General features: G+C 37.4%; 1 protein-coding gene across 1 annotated transcript; it reads left to right on the top strand.

Annotated features, from left to right (window-relative positions):
• Window positions 1–1404: 1404 nt before the first annotated feature.
• LOC148912007 (uncharacterized) lies at window positions 1405–27492 on the top strand. The gene is made up of 7 exons (XM_089027918.1): window positions 1405–1731; window positions 1816–1977; window positions 6311–6481; window positions 7909–8066; window positions 16047–16191; window positions 19671–20268; window positions 27220–27492. The coding sequence occupies exons 1-7, from the start codon at window positions 1463–1465 to the stop codon at window positions 27490–27492; spliced, it is 1776 nt and encodes a 591-aa protein (XP_088884044.1). The 5' UTR covers window positions 1405–1462.

Below are 27492 nucleotides of genomic sequence, written 5' to 3'. Positions count from 1 at the left end.
TTTCTCCAAATGGTCTGCAATTTGGAACCTATACTAAAGTTGGTAAGGTCTTTTTCGAGATATGATTAGTTTTTCGTTTGGCTCAATAAAACAGAAATTACAGTCCACTTATGACTCCGAAGTGGCCAATTATTTCTTAATTGGACAGCATGGAGTCCTATTACATATACTAATTAGGTGGGGAAAAAACGTTTCTTAATGAGAAGAAAACCTATTCTTGGTTTTCACGTACTACGTCATCATGAGATTCAAAAGCGTAAATTCGCATTATAATGAAATAAAAGTCTTATATTCTTGTAAAGCGTTCCAAACTACATATACTGGCCAGATTTTAAGGCTGTAAAGCATTTCGTTGCGGAACTATAGGCGAGTAAACATGACGCAATTTTTGGTTAAAATGTATGGAGCGGCCATCTTGGTGTTCCAAGTTGGTACACCATCATGGCGGACGAAATTCTAAAGGCTTAAAATGATGGAATATTTAATATGTTTGACTATTTTTCACTTACACATACTTTAAATAGATATTTTAAACGTGTCTAAAGGAAAATCTTTCAACTAAAGTAAATTATTTTAATATTTTCATCGCTATTTAGAAAGACGTAACGGTATTGCGTGACACAAACTCAACCTTCATAACTCGGGAACCAAACATCGAAATGACTCGAGATTTTTTCTTGTGTCTTATAACACTGACTTCTAAAACATACTTGAGAAATGTCTTTATACCATCTATAGTTTAGATTTTGATGTTTTGATGACGTCATGTGAAAACCAGCAATTGATGCAAAACACTGCTCGTGTTCAAGGCGCAGAAGTTACGGGGCGGCGAGAGGCCGGTTCAGCATTTACAAAATCTCAAACAACTGATAAGGAAATTTGGCTGCTTTTGTGATTTGAAGGGATTTCCGTTTTGTTTTAAGATAATTGTTGGAGTGAAAGCACTGGCCAAGCTAAATTAGTTTAACTATTTCGAATGGATTTTTTTTCACTCTATTTTCATGCGCGTTCTAGATGACTAGGAAAACGTATTGTTTCACAGTTCTGGGCCCGTTATGACAGTCATAACTAGATGTATCAATGATCGAATTCTGTAATCTCAGATGACTTTTCTAATCTTATCAGTGATCAGCAGCCTTGGATATTGTTTGTGCCGGACTGCGGGTTACTGACTTTGGCTTATTTTAAAAATTTCATCATCTCTAAAGTTATCCAATTGTAAAAATATAAACGTGTTATAATGTCCTCGTAAGGTCAGAGACTCGATTTCCCTCTTGTAGAGTAAAAAATATCGTCTAAATCTTCTCTTAATTTAACACAAAAACGGCCGTCGCCGTGTGGTGCATACTTGTGTGGCCATGAGTTGAATGACAACTAGGCTTATAACCCAATTAACTCGCCAGTTGGTACGAATTGATTCATATCATTTTGAGGAAGATACTGGTACGTTTTGGTTCAGAAAATGGAACCCAAGAAAAGTCTTTATTTTCAAGAAAAAGATGGCGCACCGATGGGTGAGCGCGTTAGAGCAGGGGGAATGGTGTTCTATGGGAACAAAGACTTAAAAGTCGTAGAGGTTTATAGATTAAAGAGACAACGGGATAATCCAAAAGACATATACTGTCTTGAAATCATAGACAAGTTTGGTAGACCGAAAGCAGTTATCAACAGAAATACAGCAGTTTTGTTGTCCCCTTTGTTAGATAGTGGAAAATTGGAGAATGCAGAATGGTAAGTGCAATTCAGTTTTTCTAGCATCGTTTTCAAGTTACAAGTAAATAAAATTAACTTTTTTTACTTTTTGATTACATATAGTATGATACTCGAAGAAGCCAAATGGAGTAGAGGGGACCGAGGCAGGCCAGCGAGGGCCCACAAGATAAAGGTCATGGCGGTTGTTGCACAATCTTCCAATGGAAGTTCTGAAATTGAAAACTTTCTTGATAAAATCCAAAACACTTATCAACGGCTGGAGGAGTGAGCCGCAGTAACATATGCACTGTTTAAATTTTCTCTTGTTGAGTTTGTGTTTTTGACAAATAAATAAGTTTCAGTTGTTATTAATACTTGTGTTCTCCACTGGTTGTGAGTTGATTCCAAATTTTAAGCATCTGATTTTTGAGAAATTTTCATCATTTTTTTATGGCAATAAACGTACTATAAACAACTTCAGTATATCCTGACGCTTTGAAAGATCCCTATACAAATTATTAGCACATTGTAAACGCACCCCCTACATGGAATGTTCGTTGCGCAAATCACCTTTATCAACAGGGAAGATCTGGACAAATGGAGAAGGTCGAAATGTCATCATATCATGTCCGCCAAAAATGAAGAACGTGATTCAAGTTTTTACGTGAATTCTTTGCCAACATTTTTATTATATCTTTCATTGTGTTTATTTGTTACGATTATACACCCAAAATTACGGCATAGTGTAAAACATGGACTGGACTCTTGGACCCTTTGACCCTGGACTCTTGGACTATTTGTTGGACCTACTATTGAACCATCATATTTCTTGCCACTATTGGAAATTATAGTCAGTAGTCTTTGCCTTTTCTATAGGGTGTACGATTTGTATTTTGTTGCCGTATGGCCGCTTTCAAGTAATTTCTCAATGAATGAAACATGTTAAAAAGGCACTGACTGCCATTGATAATGATCTGCAAAATAATTCGTCTTTAAAGGAAAAACAACTTGTTTTTCTTTTCTCTTAAAAAATAATTTTTGTTTTACTCTATTGGTTTCGCTTTTCACTTTACTTAGAAAAATAAAGCCAATGCTATTGTAGATACAATGAAATAAACCTTCGTCAATGCTCAGAGTCAGCTAGATCGGGATGATTGCCTTATAGATAAGAAAACCTTTTTAAATACAAATAAGCATAAGAAATATATGTTTTGCTAGAATCAAAGTAGTGATCATGAAAAATCTGCAGCCCGGCATCTATATACAAAAAACGCCTTTTCGGCAAACTTGCTTTGCATCTTCGGTGTTGGACAAACGCAGACCGCAGACTGCAGACTGCAGACTGCAGACTAGATATATTTGATAATAATTATCGTTTTGAATTTGTATCAATTTATATTGTATTGTATATCATGTTCTATATAATAGTAAAGATGTTTATATATTTTCTTCTTTGCCTGGCGATATGGCTTATGATTTAGCCATTGTTATGTGGTGACTTCCGGTGCTTGTATGCAGGTAATGGGTCTGGTTTGTGTGGTATGATTTGTTTTACCATATAAATTTGAGTTCAATTGACCTCATAAAGGTCATGTCATTAAGAAAGATAATAATTATTGTAATTGACCGTACAAATTGTCAACGAAAAGCAACATACTATCTCTTTGCTTTTCCTAAGTACTTGGTGCTCATTTTCTATACTTGGATTTGCCTGGCAAAATGGCTTGTGGATTTACTTAATTCAGGTAATGGGTCTGGTTTATGTTTGATCTGTTACGTTGTCAGCTGTTATTTGATATACTAGCGTAGTGACAACGCTCTCGGTAGCTCTGACGGCTGTGAGTTTTACTACGGTTGTAGTCACCACATAACAATGGCTAAATCATAAGCCATATCGCCAGGCAAAGAAGAAAATATATAAACATCTTTACTAGTATATAGAACATGATATAATGAACATGTATTTTAAAGATGTATACTTACGACTATTTTCATTGTAACGCGCTGAACGAGACAACAGTGGCGACAGTGTTCAATCACACAAATAGTTCGGTACCTTTATATACTTTTATATTTTTATTATATAATTTGCAATATAATGGGTTTGTAAGGGGAAAAAATACAATACAAATTGATACAAATTCAAAACGATAATTATTATCAAATATATCTAGTCTGCAGTCTGCAGTCTGCGGTCTGCAGTCTGCGGTCTGCAGTCTGCGGTCTGCGTTTGTCCGACACCGTTGCATCTTATCAGCATTTCGCTTGGACACACCGGACATCTAGTCATTACATAAGGGGTTCTTTTCTGACAGCAGTGATGTCTTAGTTAATTATACTTTTATGGGTGTACATTTACATCGCCAAAAACATCCCTCTCGAACAAACCCTAAATTAGAATAAAAAAAGAACGGAAATTTTAAGCTATAGCGAGAGTTACACCACAGTGCTACACTGCTGTGTGATTTTTAGGGGTTGGAGGGGCTAACAGTCGTAACGCCCTTTCAGTGAAAGTCAAATCTTCAGTATCGACACGCATACGAGGTATTCAAAGCGATCAATTTGTCCAAGGAGGTGCTCCACAAATAAATAAAATACTAAGCCATGCTCAAAATGCAGCAAGCCAGAAAACTATTAACGAGTATGGAGCTATACATAGGAGATATTTTCGGTCAGGATTCAAAGTGGTAAAACGTACCTTCTCGTATTCCATGAACAACTGAGGCGAAGAGAGACCACTTTTTTCTTTGTCATTCATACATGCTGGCGTTATACCTAGAGAAGGGGAGATTCCAAATTTGCCCTGGTAACTAACCTTTAAGTTCATTTATCGTCGCGATCAAAAATGACTAATCCATACGCGATATTCGAAGGGTGTTTTTTTAGAAAAAATAGTAAGTCAGTTGTGGCTTGGATGCCTCAGTTACTTGCAATTGGGGTTACTTGTGTTGCCGATTAAATCTTCTTACGTACTGACTAGCAAGAGTATAAAAATGGAAAGGTATAATAGACTGACTCTAACTCTAAAAGGTTTTTTCATAAATTGTCAGTCGGGTTTTTTTCTACTTACCAGAAAAGCGGCGTTAATTATATCGATTGCATCTTGTTCCACCTATACCGAAAAATCATACAAAAATTAAGTCGCGACTTGTCCAGTAACCAAATCACAATTTCGCAAATTGAATCTACATCTATTCATAGTAAAAGATACTTACATGTTAAGAAGCAAAAGTACTTGATCAAAAATACCACTAGATGATAATAAGTTTTGTTCTTTGCGGTGTGAGACGTTCGCAAACGGACCCAGATACTGGCTATATAAACGGCCTCGTTTCCCTTCCTGCTTCGTAAGCCTCTTCCGCAGTCCCTTGCTCGGCCGCGGCACTCTCCGGACTTCTTATTCACCCACGTGCTATTATGAAAGAGGAGAAGCAAATTTCCCAGGTATCTTTTCGCACTTTGGTATATGTTGAACCAGCCAGCGAAAATTTACATAATGCATAAACTTCCAAGCTAGGAAAAAGGCTAAATACTCATTTAGGCAGCCAGTATCAAGTAAATGTGTCTTTTTGCCAGCAAACACTTAAAATGTATCAGATTCTCCCAGCTAGCAAACAATCACATGCGGAGCGGATATTTAATACTCTTTAAAGGTCCAATAATCACTGTATGAAGTGTTTTCTCGATATTCAGGACGAAAGCATGATATTTTTACGATTATTTTTTTGGAGTCTGTGACGTCATATCCTCAACATCGAACATCACTCCATACATTTCTTTGTAGTTTATAATCAAAATATCAGTAGTAAAGCCGAGAAAGAAATACCCAAACACCCCAAAATATAAATTATAGTCACAATTAATGTGAAATAAGCACATTAGCCACCCTTTGGGCTTCATAGGAATAAAATAAATTAAGGATTTATATATAAAGAAATATATGTAGCAATGTTTGATGTTGAGTGTATGACGTCACAGACTCCAAAAAATAATCGTAAAAATATCATACACTTGCGCACGCAAGCACACACGCACGCACGCACGCAAGCACACGCACGCACGCACACACACATACACAAAAACACATATATATATATACATATACGCAAACACATATACACCGAATCGCTAAAACTTTGACTCTTTAACGATATATATACATATATGTGTATCCCCCTTTTTCTCTTGTCTTACCTGGATTTTCAAGGAAAGACAATAGGAAAAAGGGGATACATATATATGTATATATATCACTAAATTGTCAAAGTTTTAGCGATCCGGTGTATATATACATATACGCAAACACATATATATACATATACGCAAACACACATATATATATACATATACGCAAACACATATATATATACATATACGCAAACACATATATATATACATATAGATTTTAGGATACTTTTTGGATAACTGCATTCTCTACATTCATTATAGGCTGAGAGTCTGCATATGCTACACTTATTTTGATCTTGGTGAAATTTACTTTAAAAGAATACGAGAGAGAGAGAGAGAGAGAGAGAAAGAGAGAGAGAGAGAGAAGAAAATGGTCAAGAACATACAAAACAATAAACAATAACAGTTTCCATGGTATCCTTGTTTACAGTTGTGGTGGTAACCTGTTACTAAATGTGGGCCCAACTGCTGATGGTCGTATTATCCCTGCTTTCCAAGAACGATTACTGCAGATTGGTGAATGGCTGAACGTAAATGGAGAAGCAATATATGGAACTAAGCCATGGAGGGCACAAAACGATACACTAACCAAGCATATCTGGTGGGTTACTTTAAACTACCTTTAAAGCCTCTGGTTTTCATATATTACCCTCAATTATAGCTTTTTTATCGAATCTAAAGTTTGAATATCTACGTTGTGTTAGACTATTTTGTTTAGCTAAAGTAGCGTTCATAATTCATTCGATAGGAGAGCTATCGGGACATTTAAATGACCCCCCAAACTACAAACCTTTAAGCTTCGAAATATAGCCCCCTTCAATAGCTCCTTCCCCAACCCCCCCCCCCCCCCCTCCCCCCCCCCCCCCCCCCCCCCCCCCCCCCCCCCCCCATAAATGGACTACTTCGACGATAAGCGGCCATCTTGCCAGGGGGCAAAACGAAACAAAAATGACGGAAAATATATAGAGTTTCATGTGTTTATGGGTAAAGGTGATCGCTGTGTCGATTAATCCATCTTTTGTTTGTATTCTCTTGTGGTGAGCTGTTAATAGCAATAGGCCCTTTGCAGCTAAGCAATCACGTGCTGATTAATTCACTGAGAGCAAATGAATGAACATTTTGATTCCCATGGGTGTAATTTACTGGAGAGCAACCTGTTTCCAGAGATCGCAATTAAACTACATTTCGTAACACACTGGATACACATCGTTTCATTCAGTTCTTTACGAGTAGCTAAAAAGAATCATCAATTTAAAATAAAAACAAATTTTGTCCTCCTGTACAGACAAGTGACCGTTAACTGCGAAGGGCCTATTGACGTCATTACCGTTCGCAAAACTCAAGTGCCGCCTGGACGCCCAATAATGCCTTGCGTTGCAAGATGGCCGCCCATCGTAGAAGTAGCACTTCGTAATGAGCATTATCTCATGAATGGTTCATCATCCCATTCACTTGTTAGTTTATATTTCAAAATAATTTCCAGCTTCTTAGTTAATACTGGTGCCAAAATAGTTTAATAGGCAACTTGCACTAAGAGGTCATGTGATCAAATCGGCCAATGAATACCAAAAATCTAGTTCTGAAGGTATCTATTAAAAGTATATTTCTTGCAAGAAAAATGCATTATTCAAGATTGAAGTTGTAAAATACTTGATGTTTTTCGACAAGAAGTCGTTGTTTTGATGTCATGAAGCCGGCAAAACAAGACTAAACACTTCGTAGGTCTTCACATCGTAGCGCAAAAAATACCACATTTTTTCTCTTCCTGGCGAGTAAATAGCAAAAATCTACTTTAGATATCTACTAAGAATATATTTCTTGCAAGAAAAGGGGATTTTTGTCGTTATTTAGTGCGCTAATTTACTTTTTATCACTAAAAAAACTACCCGAATCCTGCCATCTTTTTTTATATTCTCGCATAGCGAAATCCTGTAGAATGCCAGCCACAATGGCGGATTTGATCACGTGACCTCTTAGTGCAAATCGCCTATTGTAATGGGAAATTAAAGTTCTTTTGCTGTAATGTAGGCATACCAGTAAAGAATCGGTTACTTATGCTATCGTACTTGAATGGCCTGATTCAGAAAAACTGGAACTTGGACAGCCAATTGCTACAGAAGAAACAGAAATAACTATGTTGGGATACCCAGGATATTTTAAGTGGACGACACCTCAGTCTGGAAAAGGCATAATAATTGACATACCAATCATACCTTTCAATAAACTACCAACCAAGTGGGCGTGGACGTTCAAGATTTTAAACGTTTCCTGAGAGCGTTATAATTTTCTTCCGTTTTAGTTGTTTTCTATGTATTCTTCGATTGCACGTTACGTCATCGTGGCCATGTTGGTACCATTTAACAAAAGATTTCTCATTAGCATCCATTGTTAACGGCACCAGAATGGCCGCCATGGTTTTGTCTTTTGACCCTCTTGAGAATGCTTGCAACCCATCAATATATGTGTGTTTGTGTTTCGGTCGCCTTATATCTATTTAGTGCATTAGGCCAAAAAATTATAAAAAAGTGAGCGGGTAGGCACATTTGTTTGTTATTTTTTGTGCTGTGCCTATGGGTACAGTACATTTGTTTTTGTTGAGTTAGGTATGATCGGAATTTAGTGTTACGAATGCCATTGGTGGACCTCGTCATGATTGACATTGGTGAAACACGAGGTGAAAATGCATGTTGAGATCTGTAAGATCGGGACACGGAGGAGGTGAAAGAGGTTGAACATATGTGGTTTTCGTGGTAAGAGTGCCTTAATCCAACTTACTTTAAACTTAATGTGGTAGTCCTAAGCAGATAATTAGAAACTGGAGCTAAATTAGAAACTTTAAGTGCGATTTTTGTTTTTTGATACAACTCGAATTAGTTACGTAAACAAAAGATTGTAAATGGACAGGCCAGGAATTTCTACTGCGTCATTGATCTAAAATAGTACTATTGATATTTACTAAAACAAGGAACGACCTAAAACGACCTGAAACGACCTGAAACGACCTGAAACGACCTGAAACGACCTGAAACCAGCCAAAACATTCAATCTCCATCGAGTTTGTCGTCCAGTTTGTGTATTTTATAGACTGTTATCGATCGATCGAGTGTTTGTTTTCCTTGGAAGGGATGTACTTCATGGTAGAATGTCATATAGTCGCTCATACGTATAGTCTCCCATAGAAGTATTCCACACTTATACCTCACTTTTCCCTTGCTATGATTACCTGTTCCTAGCTATGATCAACCGTCCCTACCTATGATCAACTGTTCCTAGCTATGATCAACTGTCACTAGCTATGATCAACTATCCCTTAGCTATGATCAACTATCCTTAGCTATTTTCAACTATCTCTTGCTATTTTCAACTGCTCCTAGCTGTCATCAACTGTCCCTAGCTATTTTCAACTATCCCTAGCTGTCATCAACTGTCCCTAGCTATGATTACAATTTGAACATTTTTTTACTTTAACGTGTAAATTTGTTTAACTTAACATTGGCGTATCTAGGGGGCTCAGGGGTGCCTGTGACCCCATTTTCAAAGCCAAAGATAAATCATCTGACCGTTGATGCAGTATGTGATATGATGTCATAGTGACAATTTGGTATGTTGTGACCACCACGCCCCCCCCCCCCCCCCCCCCCCCCCCCCCACATGACAGATCCTGGATAAGCCCCTCCTTAACGTAATTCAGCCATGTTGCCTGCAAGTTTTTAAGTTCATTAAACTATATAAGGGGAAGTTAATCTATCTATAGGTACAGGAAACCATTAATAGAGAATGGTGAAAATCATAGCTAGGAACAGTTGATCATAGGTAGGGACGGTTGATCATAGCTAGGAACAGGTAATCGTAGCGAGGAGAGGTGAGGTATAAGTGTGGAATACTTCTATGGGAGAGTATACGTAGCGACTATATGACATTCTACCATGAAATACATCCCTTCCAAGGAAAACAAACACTTGATCGATCGATAAAAGTCAATAAAATACACAAACTGGACGACAAACTCGATGGAGATTCAATGTTTTGGCTGGTTTCAGGTGCTTTCAAGATGGTTTCAGGTCGTTTCAGGTCGTTTCAGGTCGTTTCAGGTCGTTTCAGGTCGTTTTAGGTGGTTTCAGGTGGTTTCAGGCCGTTCCTTGTTTTAGTAACAGTACCCGCACGAGTTATATGTTATTGTATTAACTAAAGTAATAATTTTTGTTTTGGTTAGCTAAACGTATCTATTTCTAGTCGAATATTTTTATGAAAAAGGGATTTTCATGCAGAAACCTTCAACGAGTGGGTGGACGAGGAATTTACTGCGTCATAATTTACATAAAAGAGTACTCACACGAGTTTTATATTAGTTTATTTATAGTTCCTTTCACGGTTTCCGACGCTATATTGTTTGGACAGAAGTGTAGGTTAAGAGATACGTTTTTCGTACTATTTCCATTCTGAGGTTACCCTGCGAGCAAAGTCTCCTTTACCTTCCCCCGAGTGAGAGAAAGGAAAGAGTCTTCTTTCCTTTCTCTCACTCGGGGGAAGGTAAAGGAGACTCTGCTCGCAGGGTATTCTGAGGTAAATTTTCGAGACCAAACTTTTTCTGTAGATGGAGAATCTTCTGTTCAATAATGTTTTGTGTGGTGTTTTTGAGCCGATGGAGCCACCATAACACTGGTTCTCAGAGAGACGGAGGCTTGCTTTGGGGTTTGCGAACAAGACTCGCTTATGCTGGTTCAATTTGACCGTAAAAAATATTCAAACCGAATCCACGGACTTTCTTCTGTCTTACAATGACTAAATCCCAAATAGTCTTGTACTCTATTCAAAGTATCCAATTTGCACAGCACATTTGACACGTTTTCCCGTGTCAAAACTTGTCTAACTTGTTATTATTGAATGCTTTCTTTACAAAACAATAAATGTATAAATGGTAACTAGGTGCATTTAAATGACTCTTCCCCGGGATAGGTTGAAGTTCTGTGGTCAAATTAACAAATAGACATCAGTTTTTTGTGTCTGTCCTCTTATTGAAGATAAATTACGTCATCACATTGTCAACTTAATATGGATCCATGAGGTGTAGACCGAAGGCCGTTATGAATGCATGCCCGTTGCTCTCAATAAAATGAGCTTTGAAGATAGGTTTAAGCTCATAGAGAAACAATACGGAGCCATTATTTATATTGTTGGGCTAAAACGATTCTGTAAGTGTATAATTGCTCGCCACTCGTGTAGGATTACATTCCCGATTCTACCATTTCTAGAAACGCTCATAACTCGCTTGTTTCCTGCTCGATCCTTCGTAAACGTACATATCTTTATCGTCTGATTCTGTAGCTTACATAATAATATTTCTTTATACAATCAAGTTTTTTTGCTCGGAATCACCATATTGTATCGAAAGTAATTGTTACTTCCGGTGTCATCCTTCGTTTTCTGGAGAACCAATCACGAGGTCGGAAATACTGGAGTTTTCCAGAGCCTATTTATTTCGTTGAGCATGCGCAGTAAGTAATAAAGTTCTGGGTACGAGATTGAGGCTGCCATGCGCAGTGATTCCAAAAAAGGCTCCCACAAGCTGAAGACAGTATGCCAAACTCAAGAGGGGCTTACTAGTAAGAGGCTGTTTCTGTAAGGACCTCATAACCATTTTTGGTGAAAAAACAGATTTCTTTCAAACTTTGTGCGTGAGTGTGCCCTTCCAAGGTTACAGTCCATTCAAAAAACGTTGTCGTCGACCAACTCAAGACTACGCGACTGGACCGAAAGGAGCTCTGGGTAGCAATCATTGAAGCCGAGTTGACTCCGTAACTTTATCTGACTAGTTATGCCTGGTTTATAGCACGAACCTTCGTAGGCGAGCGGGAAATGTTGAAGGAGATGTTTTTTAAATGCCTTCATATTTTCGAAATTGTGAACTGAATCATAACTACTTTGTTTTTCTTTCCCTAAACCCAAAGACATGCATTTGATGGATTATTTCTCGCCATTATTATCTTATTACTAGCGGGAACAATTAATTCAGAACGAATATTTAACCGCTTCAGTGATTTTTACCCATATTCCTTTCGGTCCAGTCGCGTAGGCTTGAGCCGGTCGACGACAACGTTTTTTGAATTGACTGTATTTCGTAAACACATTTCGTTTTGAGTCTCGGCGCTAAGTTTCAGGGGGGCTCCCCTAGGGCGCCAAATTAGTGATTTTGACTACTTCTCGTTCATAAAATTTGGGCGATGTTTAAAAATTCGTAAATCCATAACAAATCATCACAACACTAAATCTTTCCATATTATAGTAGATATATATCTTATGCAAAGATGAGTAGCCTTAAAGTTAAATATGAATTTATTTATATCTAGATATTTCAGTTTTACCGACCATCGATAATCGACTTTGGCCAGTTGGCTAAAATGTGGCTTAGGAAAAAAATCAAAACTCAAAAGTTATACCCCATTCACACCTAAACGTGTTTAGTTAATTAAACTATGTTTTCATTAGGAAAAAAATTGAGAAACTAGGAACCTACAATATAATGAAACTTTCTAAAATATTGTCAGAACAAGACAGGATAGTTTACATGCATTATTTTACCAAAGATTGTGCAGTGCTCGTAGATAGTTTTCCAAACCTGTTTAGTTAAACCACTTTAAAACATGTTTAATCCTTGGTGTGAATGGGGTATTAGACTTCGTAGGACTATAATATTTGAGTACTGCAGAGATAAAAGGTAGTTCTTACAGAAATTAGAATAACGTTTTGCGGCCAGCAGGTTTTGAGAAGTGAACAGGTCGACAAACTGTCAGTATTTTTGAGATTTAATGTATTACGTCAAATTAAAAAGGATGCAAATGGTTGTGAATGCGATTTTTCTTTAAATGTATATAAATTCACTGTTTAAACTGATATAATATATTTTAAAAACATATTTAACCTCACAAATAAGCCTTTTCATAGTTTAAGAATCGATTCCACTGCGCATGCGATTTTATCCCGAATTTCTCACCTTCTTTTGTCTAAACCTTCTTTTGTTCTTAATTAAACAAAAGGTGAGAAATTCGGGATAAAATCGCATGCGCAGTGGAATTGATTCTTAAACTATGAAATGGCTTATTGTAAACAATGGTTTTAGAAAACAGTATTGGAATCGAAAGACTGATTTCACAACATGCCTCTCATTCGAATTTAGATACCATCACGTGATATCGATGGACGCAGCCGATTGGCAGTGCACCCTAATGAATAGTATGGAATACCAGAGGCATACACACACTCTTCCTTTCTATAATTCTGCTTCTTGTAGGCAGGTGTATTGTATTTTAAACAAAAGAAACAGAATAATACGCAAAAGAAAGACAAACACATGAAACCATATATTTCCTTCAACGTCTTGAGATTTATGCGATTTGGTTTCTCCGGCACAACCATCTCTTATATCAAATCATATATTTTGATAATCGGACCCAAATTTTTTAGCATTGGAAATTCCTCGTCATCTAACCATGGCCGTAACTAGGGGGAGCACAGGGTGCACGTGCACCCCCCCACCCATAAAAGCTTAAGGTCCGCTCATCCATCTCCTTTTTTTTTTTTTTTTTTTTGGTTGTGCTTTCTTTCGGTTACCTTTGTTTTTCTTTTTTTTTTCCCCTTGGTTCTGCTTTCTTAAAAGAAACGATCAATGGTCCGATTTTATTCGATGTGCACCCTCCCTATAAAAGTTCTGGTTACGGCCCTGCTAACTATGTATTCAATGGACTCAAGTTTCTCAGGGTTCCGTTGTTGGAGCCTTTTTCGTCTTTATGTTGCACCTTTGGAGGACATTTTTCTTTTCATGGAATATCTGCTATCTATGACTCATATTGAAGACACTCAATTGTAAATCATATGCCATGCTGTAGTTCTCTTGGCGTTTGTTTTTTTGTTTTGTTGTTGTTTTTTCGTTGTTGTTGTTTTTTCGTTGTTGTTGTTTTTTGTTGTTGTTGTTTTTTTTTGTTTTTTTTTTTTCTTTCTGAAGAATGTTCCACTTTTATAGAAATGATTCACAACATAGGGTTCGACAAAAAAAAAACACCAAAAATAAATAAATAGAAAAATAATGAATATACGTGACCACACAAGATCAACATACTATATCTTCAGTTGTATTACATAGCTATATATTGTAACAAATGTGTCGTAGTGGATAATTTTATCACCGTAAATACGAAAGATAAACTAGACTGACGTTTCGGACGTTAGTCCTTCGTTGGAGTCAATGAGAGAAAGAGAATGAAGGAGGGGTTTATATAGTGGTGTAGGGAGAAAACAAACCAATAAGAAAATAGCAAGTCGAAAAACAAAAGAGAACAAAAGGATCGAAAATAATAATGGTAGGTGAGAAGTGGCTAATTAAAGGTGAAGCGTTCATTCATCATGACGTGCGGATTAACTGTGCCAAGCGAATGAATCAAGCGCATTTCTTTTGTTTTGCGTGAATTATTGCTACCGTGTGTTAAGCAAAGACCAAAAACATTAGCATTAGTTTCCGAATGGTTCACAGAATTGAAATGTCGAGAAACTGGTTTAGAGAGATCTTTCTTGCGAATATCGTAAAGGTGGTCTCTGAAACGATCACCTAAACCGACGCAGTCCAAACTAGTTCCAAAACTAGTCGTTATCTACATACCATTATATATTGTATTTTTATTTCATTTTATTTCATTTTAACATTTCTCATTAAAAATAACTGTCACAAGCGGCTAAGACAATCTCGTACCCAGAGCCCACGTTCCTCATGGTCAGCACCGAGAAACGAGAGGCTCTGGTTGTAACCGATTTTTTGAGCATTCCTATTGGTCCGGGGAAAAACAATAGAAAGAGTCGTTCCGGAAATAAAATGGCTAACAGACTCGAAAATATCAGGAAATAAGTGGATTTTTCAAGCACTAAATTGGCTTGGATCAAACTCAAAATTTGCTAGAATGTGGTACGATAATCAATCTTTCGCATACCCGAAGTAGATGAGAAGGAGACTGGAATTTAAGCAAATTTTCACAAGGATTGTGCGAGTCGAGTTGGCGGCCGATCGCTCTTGCATTTGTCGTGATGATTTGAACTAAAAAAAACGTGTTAAAAACTCACAAAATAGCACAAGCAATTAGTACCCGGGGGAAAAATTTACTAAATAAACTTTAAGAAGGCAAAAGATAAATAATTCAACTACTATATTCAAGCTAAAAAGGTCAAAAATTGACTACCGTTTGTTCGAAGCTATTTGAATCCCTGAAGATCAAAGGTCAATCTCGTACCCAGAGCCCTTATTTCTTACTGCGCATGCTCGACGAAATAATTGGGCTCTGGAAAACTCCAAACCGGAAGACCCAGATTCTGGGTTTCTCGCACATGCGCATTATGACAGACTAGGTAAATTCAAAATGGCGGACGATGTTCAACGAGCATGTGAATTTGCGCTTGGAAAATTAAGTTTTGAAGATGGTTTTCAGTTAAATTAACTCCGAAAATATCTATTGGATGGACATCAATTACAATTTCCATTACAAAACCGGCAAAATTTTGAAAAATCCGGCCCTACAGGCTTTTTTGGTGTACTTAATTCGAGACGCCATCTTGTTTATTTTCCCTGTACTGTAATTTTTACTTCCCGTATCTTCCTTTGTTCTCGAGAACCAATCACAGCACAGGAAATATTGGAGTTTTCCAGAGCCCAATTATTTCGTCGAGCATGCGCAGTAAGAAATAAGGGCTCTGGGTACGAGATTGACCAAAGGTAACCCAAACATCAGCTTACCTGTGATTAAGGCATGCGCAGTTGAAACTTCCGGTCCGAAATTCACGGACCGGAAGCCAACTGAAAATCGGTTACAACCCGAGTCTCTCGTTTCTCGGTGCTGACCATGAGGAACGTGGGCTCTGGGTACGAGATTGCGGCTAAGACTGACAGCTTCAAGATTACTTTTATGTATCAATGAACAGGGAACCTGTCTTCAATCTTGACCATACATCATTAACAACAAATCCCCTTAATTCAAAAAAATCTTTCTCCGCCCAATCTCACAATTATCAAGGAAGAAAATTTTCCAAATTTAGCAGGGTTTTATAATAATATGAAAAACTTTTACAGAATACAATGTGTTTTGGTTCCCAAATACAAATGGACATAAGTTTATTGGTTGTGTTTTTAGTGACTGGTTTAGTGACAGGACTTCCATCTAAAGCAGTGTCGCCCGCTCATCGTGTTTGTCTGCCTGGACCTGACATTAACCAACACAAAGAGAGCACTAAAAATCACTCAAAATGTTTGATTCTAGGGGATTCCATCAGTATCGGGTAAGATATCAAACCATTTTTGTTTATATCGTAAATAGAGGATATTCCATGGGCGCGCGGAGATACGAAATTTATCTTCGAGTGTTGAAAAGATGTTTTCAACACGAGAAGATAAAATTCGTATCTCCAAGCGGCCATGTAATATTCTGTTTATTATATAATTATCAATGAAGTATGTTTTGGCTTTTTCAGGCAATTCCTTCTGTGTATTTTTGAATAGTCATCGCAATGGTGTTATTTTCACGTGTGAAGATATCAATTTTTCGAAATAGAGAAAAATAGATATTTCATTGGTAAATATAGAGTGCAAATAATATACCCGTGAAATAGTTAGGATTAAATAGGAGATAGTTAGCGCTTAATTAGACAACACATAGGAATTCAGTGAGGCATGACAAGGGCACGGGCGTTTACTAGAGTAACAACTCAATACGCAAATGAACGTTTTTTCTAACAAGTTTATTGAATTGAGCTAAGAATCAAGACACAAGACGCACATTTAATTCTGCACTAAATCATGACACAAAAAACCCAGTACGCAAATGAACGTGTTTTCTACCATTTTTATTTGTTTTATCACGCTAAAAATCAAGACAATACGCATTTATAAACTAAAACAAATCAAGACTCAAACAACTATAGCTAAAAAAAACCCAGTACGCAAATGAACGTGTTTTCTACCATTTTTATCTTTATATATTTTATAATTAAAATTTGTAGAACATCAAAATCGTTATTGATTAGATAATTTAAAAAGCAAGTTAAATATAAATTCGCCAAGATCTTTCATAAAATCTTCTTACTTGTTCCTTGGAAATGGCGAGAAAGGCATAAATTACTCCAATGTCCATGTTGTGTTCCAGTACTCCAGGTGTCTTCTGCGTATTGGCTTTGGCCAGTCCAAAAACCATTTCGCTTGAACCGTATTAGCCCTACTTGTTTGAGCTTCGTAGAACGCCACTTTTGCTTCTGCCCGCAGTGTGGACAATTAATGAAGAAAAACTATCGTCGTTTGTAATTTTGCTTTAAGAACGAAAAATCAATGACTTAAACACTAGACAATTTGAAGATTATACAGTCATCAGCTGAATATCAAGTCATAAAACATGAATCAAGCTCCACTTGTTGTTTAACAGATACGAATTCGAAAATGCGAACATGTCAAATTATACGAAGGAAAAGCATGTACAATAAAATATTGTTTCAGTTTTTGCAAGCGTGCTTAAAAATAATTAAAAATGCGCGCCCTTGAGTAGCACACGTGCACTAGTTCACCCGTCACGGCTCGCCTATTTCTTTGACTAATTAGACTTAGGCAACCAATAGCACAAAGTTAGTAATTAGTTAGCTAGCTATCTATTTCACGGGTATATTATTTGCACTCTATAATAAATTGGATTTATTGGTTTTTCTCTTGTAGTTGGCAGGTGGCACCAGCCGTGAAAACAAGTGTCTGATCTTTTCCCCCTAGAAAACATTATTAATAACACAATCACAATAAACTAGAGTGCAAACAAATAGAGTGCTCAAACTAAATCCGTGAAACAAATACTAATTTTTAGCACTAAATAGTGATAATTAAACAATAGAAAACAAAGGATTCTGTATGAAATACTACTAATTAGTACTATTTAATGTTCACGGTTTTAGAGCGTGCACTCTAATCCGTGAAACACTAATTACTAAATAGTACAAAATAGTGCTAATTAAACAAGAGAAAACAATGGAATTTGCATGAAATTGTGCTATTTAGTATTACTAAAGTCAGAAGTTCATAACTATGAACTTCTGTAAAGTTTCACGGTTATATTGTTTGCACCTTATAAAAAAAAATTATCGAGCCACGCTGTGCGCGCTGAAAACAATAGGGTAATTTTTTAACTGAATCTAGCCGTAGTTTTAGCTGGTAGTAACATGAAAACTATAGAGCAACGCCTGTTAGAGTGAAGTCATTAAACCCGTGAAATAGATATTTGACAAATGCACTTTAGTAGACCCTAATTCCATTGTTTTCTTTTGTGTCTTTGTAACTATTACACGTTGACTAGACTAATTGTTTGCACTCTAGTATGTTTTGTTTCACGAGTTAAATGCCTTCACTCTATCCTATTTACAATAATATGAAATGATAAGTCATTATTAGCATTATATATATCATCATATAATGAATTTATTCACGAGCTAGAAAGTAGTGTACAAATCATTGATCATTTTTCTCTGGCTGAAATAAACTCAGAAAAAAGGAAAATGATCAATAATTTCATGATTTGTATATCAATCAAAAACGCATGAATAATTAATGAGACTTTGAACCAATTGGAGCGACCATACTCCTCACGTGCATGGAGCTTTTTAACCCCATAAAGCCCTCTTTATTAATATTCTTTATACAAAGAATGCTAATAAGGACGACTTTATCAGAGATAAAGGTGCATCCAAGTTTAGATGAAGACAAGGTCATTCTCACGTGTATGATCATCGACGACCCACAAAATATCGTCGACTACTGCGCCTCTCTTGAGTTGGGCATGCTGTCTTTAACTTGTTTTGGACTGTCCTTATCTTGGACTCACTGCGCATGGCAGTGACGTACAAACCTCACTGCGCATGACATTGACGTTCAAATGTCTATCAAAGTATGAAGTCCATGTTCGCGACGTATATGATCGCTCTAATTCAACCAAAGGTTTGTAAATTATACCTAAGTTTTTGAAGCAGTTCCGTAAACTCGCAGATATTGTTTTATCGGGTCTAAAACCAAAGCCGATAAAACACTCCTGCTTGTTTATTAAACAGTATTCTATACTCACTGCATACTCATTACCGAGTCACGGGAATTAAGATATGGAAAGTGACCGCGACTGCTGGCAATGAGAATGCGAAAAGCAAGATGCGTTGTCAACCGTCACCAGGCCCCGGGAGGTGGGTGGGATGAATCTTCTACTCTTTCCTATGCAGCTTCCGACGAAATGATTCAATGATCTGGATGTGGCCCTTATATATGGAGGGGTCGCAAATCATTGCACCCGCACTGCGCAAACTCCAATGTCCATAAATGGGGGGTTGCTAAATTCCTACGTGACACGCTAATTATGTAAGCAGTGAGAATAGGCTAGAACTATCTAGCGCTTTCCAAATCTTACGTCAGGGGTGTTTAATTTTGACTTTTTGTCGAAACTGATTTATTTTCGCCGCCAAACAACTTTTAGAGCATACCTTCCAGCATGAACGCCACTACATTTTCTTAGGTCGTTGATAGAGGGTTAAACTTCACAGTGTGATTTCTTGAACAGGCTGTGTTTTTCCAAAATATTCTTTTCTTAGATAGGGCCAGAGTATTCGGATTCCAGCGCTAAATCCCTAGTATCCCCTAGTACCCCTCCCCCCGGGCTTACATCATTTCTCTCTATACTCTAACAGTAAACTATCATGTATAATTAAGGACAGCTCAAGTTGTAGATACGTTTCATCTTTTATAGATACACTAGCTATGCAAAAAAAGCATTAGCAGGAAAATGTACCGTACACCATGCCCCTTGGGATATCGGGGATGGAGGAGCACTGGACACTAAACATGGCCTAGATTGTTTGCAGCTTTTGACGTCATCTTCTACTCTACATCCCTTGACTTACGATGCCGTAGTGCTTAATTTCGGACTTCATGACATCAATTGCGATCAAGTGCAAGACGAGTTCACTTCCCTGGAAAACTACACGAACAATTTGAGATCTCTTAAGACGTTCTTCTTGGCTACAGGTGCAAAACTGGCATACGCGTTAACTACTCCGATCCTGGACGACTGTGATGCCAATCATTTGGTTGTCGAATACAATAAAGCAGCATATAACGTCATGCGTAATGAACCACAAGTAGAAGTGATTGACTTATATAACGTAATATTTAAGAAGTGTGGTGGGCCTCCCAATAAGAGCAAAGCTCCAGGATGTCCAATCACCAGTAAAACATTGATACCTCACTACACCCGCTATGGGTATAAACTGCTTGCCGATCCAGTTACCAAAACCTTTAATAAACTTCTAAAATCGATTCTAGCAGCAAAGGGAAAGAAACTCAAGGTTAGTAATACATTTAATGATAGATTGTTTTGCATCCCATGTTCAATGCATGTTTGTTAATTTTTGTTCTCGTTATTTTTGTTGTCATCTGCTCATGTTCAGATAGCATTTGTTGATAGAATGTACATTCAATTCAAAAAACGTTGTCGTCGACCAACTCAAGCCTACGCGACTGGACCGAAAGGAACTCTGGTAGCAATCATTGAAGCCGAGTTGACTCCACAATTTTATCTGACTAGTTATGCCTGGTTTAAAGCACGAACCTTCGCAGGCGAGCGGGAAGTGTTGAAGGAGACGTTTTTTAATGCCTTCATATTTTCGAAATTGTGAACTGAATCATAACTTCTTTGTTTTTCTTTCCCTAAACCCAAAGACATGCATTTGATGGATTGTTTCTCGCCATTATTATCTTATTACTAGTGGGAACAATTAATTCAGAACGAATATTTAACCGCTTCAGTGATTTTTACCCATATTCTTTTCGGTCCAGTCGCTTAGGCTTGAGCCGGTCGACGACAACGTTTTTTGAATTGACTGTATACAGACGGTTTATTCTTCGCTTTCCATACATCGGTTCACTGGTCAAATATCCTCGACTTTCACATCCCCATAATGCCTTGCGTCTTTGGGGGGTTAACCAATCAAAAAACTGTACCAAATTGAAAGGTTTCTTAATTGAATTTATACTATACCTGTTTTTATCTGTACAGTACTGATTATCAGTTTATTCCAAGTTATTTTTGCGTGTACAGATCATGAAGAGTTTTGGTCTTACAGACAATGTATTGACTTACGAAAAAATGTTTAAAATTTACCTTAAACGTCTTCAAGCTTCTATCTTTTTCTGTTTTTTACTTCTTCATTTTATCTTTGGATACCAAACAAGGTATTTTCAACATTGTCTGATCAGCCTTCAGCAAAATAAGTGGGTTTTTACCCTCTGGTTACCCCCCAAAGAGGCAAAGGATTATGGGGTATGAAAGTCGAGAATAAAGCATTCAAAAGAGGCTGCAAGGCAGCTGTAACTGGTACAACTGAATTTGAATAATCCTTTAAAACTATCTTGCATCCTCGATGATTGAATGCTTCTTTTTCAACTCTCATTCAATTTTAAATAAAATTATCCACGAAAAACTACGAGCATGTTAATTTGATATGCCGTTTCGAGGTCGTTTGAAACAGTTTTTCCAGAACTGAAGTAAAGTCTATAAACTAGTAATCTTTCTTCACTGATCCATGATATTTTCTTCGCATTTTCCAAATTCTACTTTTGAAATCCCGCTGGAATCCCTCAATATAAATATGTATAGTAAGTGTGCGCGTTGGAATTAGTGGCCACCGTCCTCTAATGTTGTCCCATTTCCTACCACGTGTCATCCCATAGATAATAAGATCTATTTGTTTTGAGTTGTATCCATATACATGTGTCTTCTCATGCACAACCGATAAATAAAGAAATTCACTCTATCTTCCTTCCTTCCTTCCTTTCTCTCTTTCTTTCTTTCTTTCTTTCTTCCTTTCTCTCTCTCTTTCTTTCCTTCTTTCTTTCTTCCTTCCTTCCTTTCTTTCTTCTTTCTTTCTTTATAAGTCTATTAGATTATAAGATTATAAGTCTATTAGAAATCGCGTCAACAACGAGATAAAAAGAGCCAAGAAGTCATATTATGAAAATCATTTTGCACAAAATTCAAAAAACTCAAAGGAGGTCTGGAAAGCTATTAATGAAGTCCTCTCACGAAGGACTAAATCTGGCTCTTATGTAACATCTATCAAAACAGGTGATACATCGATGTGTGACTCGAAGGAAATAGCTGAGGTATTCAATTGTCATTTTTCTGAAATTGGGACTAAATTAGCTTGTTTAATTCCCGATGGACCGACTGCTTATAATGATTATCTAATTAGAATTGGCTCAACATTCACCTTACGACACACATCAGTTGATGAACTTATGAAAATCATTAATTCTATTGACGTTAAAAAAGCGACAGGTCTTGACGGTATACCATCTCATTTCATCAAGATTGCTTCACCAGTAATAAGTCAATCACTAGTGAAGCTATTCAATCAATCAGTTGATAAAGGGATTTTTCCTAACGGCTTGAAACTTGCGAAAGTTACGCCAATTCATAAAGCTAATGACAAAGATGATTTGAATAATTACCGTCCCATTTCGGTCTTACCTACTATTGCTAAGATTTTCGAGAGAATAGTTTTTAACCAGTTATATGAGTATCTAAACTCAAATAATTTACTTTCTCAAAAGCAGTCGGGATTTAGACCGCTTCATTCGACTACTACTGCACTCCTAGAAGCCACAACGGAGTGGCTTACCAATATGGATGAAGGTAAATTGAACTGTGTCACTTTCCTAGATTTTAAAAAAGCTTTTGACACAGTAAATCACTCCATACTTCTCCACAAATTATACTATTATGGGATTGCAGAAGAGTCGATAAAGTGGTTCAAATCTTACCTCACAGATCGTAGTCAGAGATGCTACATAAACCATACCTTATCTAGCTCTAGAACACTCGATTGCGGCATCCCTCAAGGCTCAATCCTTGGGCCATTATTATTTATTATTTACATAAACGATCTGCCAAATAGTGTCAAATTTTCAAATGCTAGAATGTATGCTGATGACACAAGTCTCACCACTTGTGGCACATCACAAAAGACTCTATTTGACGAGGTGAACGCTGATATTTCCAATATTCATAACTGGTTGAAAGCTAACAAACTTAGCTTAAATTCAGCTAAAACAGAGCACATGTTTATTGCTTCTGACGATAAATTGAAAAAAATTACCTCCGAACCACACATATATTTAAATAGCAAACCAATTACTAGAGTCTCTACAGCAAAAACTCTGGGTGTTGTGATTGACGAACGGGTGTCTTGGGCTGCTCATATTGATTACATTTGTAAAAAAATATCTTCTGGATTGAGTGGCATAAGACGAGTCCGCGATTACATCCCCTTGGAGACAGCTATTACCATATATGAGGCTCTCGTTTTACCTTGGTTTGACTATTGTGACGTGGTATGGGATAATTTACCAGTAACGTCTGCTGAAAGATTGCAAAAAATGCAAAATAGAGCTGCAAGAATAATAACAAAAAGCAGCTACGATGTCAGATCTAGTGATATTTTAACTTCTTTAGGCTGGAAAAGCTTACAAAGAAGAAGAAAGGAGCATAAAGCAATAATGATGTTTAAGACTTTAAATGCACTTGCACCAAAATCTGTAAGGGAACTCTTTTATTTTCAAGAAAATACCTACGATTTTCGTGGTAGAGAGAAGTGCTTAAAGTTACCGAAACCCAGCACTGAGTTTTTAAAAAGAGCTCTCTCTTATGACGGTGCAAAAGTGTGGAACTCGTTACCCCAAAGTGTCAGACTGTCCAATAATTTAAAATCTTTTAAGAGGAATCTTTCGTCTGTTGGTCCTTAACACTTTAATTACTATAATATTTTTGGGGGGTAGATGAGAATTTATTTCATAAATCTGTCTATATATTCTTAACGTTATTATTAATTTTTTATATATATTACCTATGAACTCGGTTTTCATGAAAACCAATTTGTACATTGATGAAATTTCCCGAGATTAAATAAAAGACATCTCTCTCTCTCGAGGCTGCGCGAGAGGCGAGCGGGAGCGGAGGGACGGGAGGGAGAGGGGGAGGGAGGAGGGAGGAGGGGAGGGGGGGGAGGGAGGGAGGACGGGAGAGGAGGAAGGATGGGGGGAGGGAGGGCGGGAGGGAGTGGGGAGGGAGGAGATGGAGGAGGAGGGAGGGAGTGGAGGGAGGGAGAGGGATGGTGTCGGGCTTGCGGGAGGCGATTCTAGGAGTGCATGAGTAGGAAGGAAGGATGTACTTTTTGCTGTGCTGCTTTGTTCTTTTCTTGTTTATTTCTTTCGTTTTCTTCTTTCGTTCTTTCTTTTTCTTCTTTCTTCTTTCTTTCTTTCTTTCTTTCTTTCTTTCTTTCTTTCTTTCTTTTATTCACCTTTGATGCTAAGTCCAGGACTGACCGAACCAAGAGGTGACATACGATCGTACTGACACTTCAACACCTCTACACCACCCTTGAATCCCAGAAGCAAGTTCGCGCTGCATGTCCAATTGATACACGCTGCCAGCGATTTCCCGCTGTTAAGTGAGACAAGTAATGATCTTTTACGAGAAATCCAGTACGCGGAAACACTAGAATGTTCTTGCGGAAGGAATTAATGTTTTTGGCTAATTATTGAAATAGAAATCGCCTTGTTCTTTAAGCATTTCCTCTGACATCTTAGGCTATTTGAAATCGTCGTTTTTCTACAACGTTTTCGTTTATATAATTAGGCAGAAAGCAAAGGCATTATGATCAGTTCGGCTTAATTACGACCAATGTGTATATTTTAGAATAATCCGGCTACCACCAGAAGCGTATAAGGGACTTGAAACGTGTAACACAATAAGCCATACTTCGGAATTTTCAGTTTAGATATGCAAATTAGGAGTTTTGATATGATGGCGGCTTCTCACAAAATCAAACTTCTTGCTAAATTTCTTCACTTTCAGAAAAGATTTTTTGAACCTTTCACTCAAACATTTGGAATACCAGTCTTAATTTAGTTTGGGAAATGTTTGAAGCAAGAGGACTTGAAAGAAAAAATGACTGGAAAGAAAAAATAAAAGTTGAATATTCCGAAGCATCGCACGAAATAAAGGTATGACTGTTACACGGTTCAACCCCTGCCACTGTATTCTTCCATACTTAGAACACCTTAGATATAATGTCGCCCTTCGGGTCTTATATCTTATGAATCATATCTGGGGAAATCCCTAGTAAATACTTTCGATAGATACTTAAAGTATCAGCTATAGCTAGTGTGAGTTGTATTTATTGACAGCCACCCACCCGAACGGCTTTTAATGCTAACTACTAAATGGTCCCCATGCTGACTGAATGATTGTGGCAAAAACTAATTAACTGAAGCCGATCGAGTCAAGTTTTCCGAAAACATCCTCAAAAGCAACGATATCGTATCCGTATCGATTCTTTAAATTACTCTAAGCTGCTCCAACAAGCCATCATGTTTACTGATCAAGTTCAAATAGATTGAGTGTGACACTCAAGCAATAACAATAATACTAATACTATTATGTGAACATTTGACATAAAAATACGAACAAACTGCGAAACCTTCAATTCTGCCGGATTTTGTATATAGAACTGATTAAATTTCATATGATTTGAACATTGGTATCAGTACTTCTACTAATGATTGTTGAGACAGTCTAAAAATCAAGTAAATGTTCTTGTAAAACTTGATAAGCGAAGTCCATTGCAAATATTACCGATGTCCAACGCCGACTGCCTAGTGTGATTTACATTATGACCCACATTATAATCAAATAATCAACTTGTTATTTGAAGACTCCGTTAAGGCCGGCAAGACCAACTCTGAGGTTTTCGGACTAATATCACAGAAATGGGCAATGAATGATTGCTATATTAATAAAATAAGAGTCCTAAGCCAAAATAAAACTACGAAAAGCTCACGAGAAAACTCTTGTGGGACTCTATTGTAAATAGCGATCACTTAAGTGATGAAGACGCTGTTATGCCCTTTCTACCGACCGTTAATACATTTTCAATGTTTTCATCCACCATCCATCCACCATCCATCCATCCTTCCGCCGTTTCCCCACCACCCACCACACAACCACCAGCCAGCCATCACCATCCAGCCATCACCATCCAGCCAGCCAATCCAGCCACCACCATCACCATCCATCCATCCATCCATCCATCCATCCATCCTTCCATCCATCCTTCCATCCATCCACCCACCCACCCATCCATCCATCCATCCATCCATCCACCCACCCACCACACACACACACCCACCCATCCATCATCCATCCATCCATCCATCCATCCATCCATCCTCCTCCATCCATCCATCCATCCATCCATCCTCCATCCATCCATCCATCCATCCATCCATCCATCCATCCATCCATCCATCCATCCATCCATCATGGAAAGTTGAGTCCAAAACATATAAATGTGAGCTAAAATCTAAATTTATATATAGTAAATAATTAATTTAAAATATTAGAAATACTATGTATATCAGAAATAAAAACAAGAATATGTAATACACATATGAAGCCTTCATATAAGCCGATTGATTTTTACTTTTAAGATAGTTTATTATGGTTTTATCAACATTCTATTAATAAACATTAATTGCCCCATAACTGCACTTAAAATTTAAGCTAAGCGAAGTTTTAAAACATTCTTAATGCGTATCCTGTTTGCTATGGCATCCTTTTTACTAGTTTTAAAGTATGTCTAGACCAAAAACCCCTAATGAAAGCCGATATGATAGTTTACTCCATGAGGTGCTTCCACGTCAGGCCATGGGACATTAACCAAAGTGTTTTTAAAGTGTTTGAGTGACAGAGTATATGATCATAAATCTGTGCACCCCCGACACAAAACCAAATGAGTCCTTTACAAATCAAAATCAAAATCAAAAGAACTTCCTGCTTTTTTAGGGATGCAAAATCCGGGCTTATAACAAATTTAATTTCCTCAATTTTGCCCCATAACATTTTTTGCTTCCTGATCGTTTATCAAGCTGGGGAACATTACGCTAGCAGTATGTTTCCTTGTTTAGCAAGGCTAAGTGGACACTAAAGATAAATGACCCGAATTAATACATGGTAAATTAACAAGGCCCTATGAGAATTTTTTTTTAGAAATGATAAAATGAAATATCGGAAGACGTTTTGTAATTACTTGCCAGTGCCGGCTTCTTCGTAGTTTTTCACCGATTTTTCTCTGAGGGCTTTGATCATTTTAAACTCCATGACTAAAATTGATCAAATCTTCCCTGTTTTAATGATGTGGTGTGCTTATTAATGCAATATGGATTTAATTTTCGTATAGGTTTCAATGAACGATGCGTCTGGGTATGGTTTTCCTCGATTTCCTGAAATGTCGAAGAAACTAGACTGTAGATCAAAAGACAATATTGTAGTGTCAGCGTGCCCTCCCAACAGCACATGCGTAATTAATGAGATGTCAGGATCAGGGTTTGCTTGCTGTTTGTTACCAGACGCTGTAGATTGTAAAGATGGTTCTCACTGCTGCCCCAAGGGTTCCAAATGCTCAGTTAACTGCACAAGGAAAAAGTGCTCTTGTGTACGTGCTCGGCAGTGA

This window comes from Actinia tenebrosa, unplaced genomic scaffold (genome assembly GCF_029948245.1).
Source record: "Actinia tenebrosa isolate PJP-AT-01 unplaced genomic scaffold, QUT_ActTen_1.0 PGA_scaffold12__29_contigs__length_12842862, whole genome shotgun sequence".
NCBI classification, from domain to species: Eukaryota; Metazoa; Cnidaria; class Anthozoa; order Actiniaria; family Actiniidae; genus Actinia; species Actinia tenebrosa.
The sequence above is the reverse complement of the archived record's forward strand: the minus strand, read 5'-3'. Positions and strand labels throughout refer to the sequence as shown.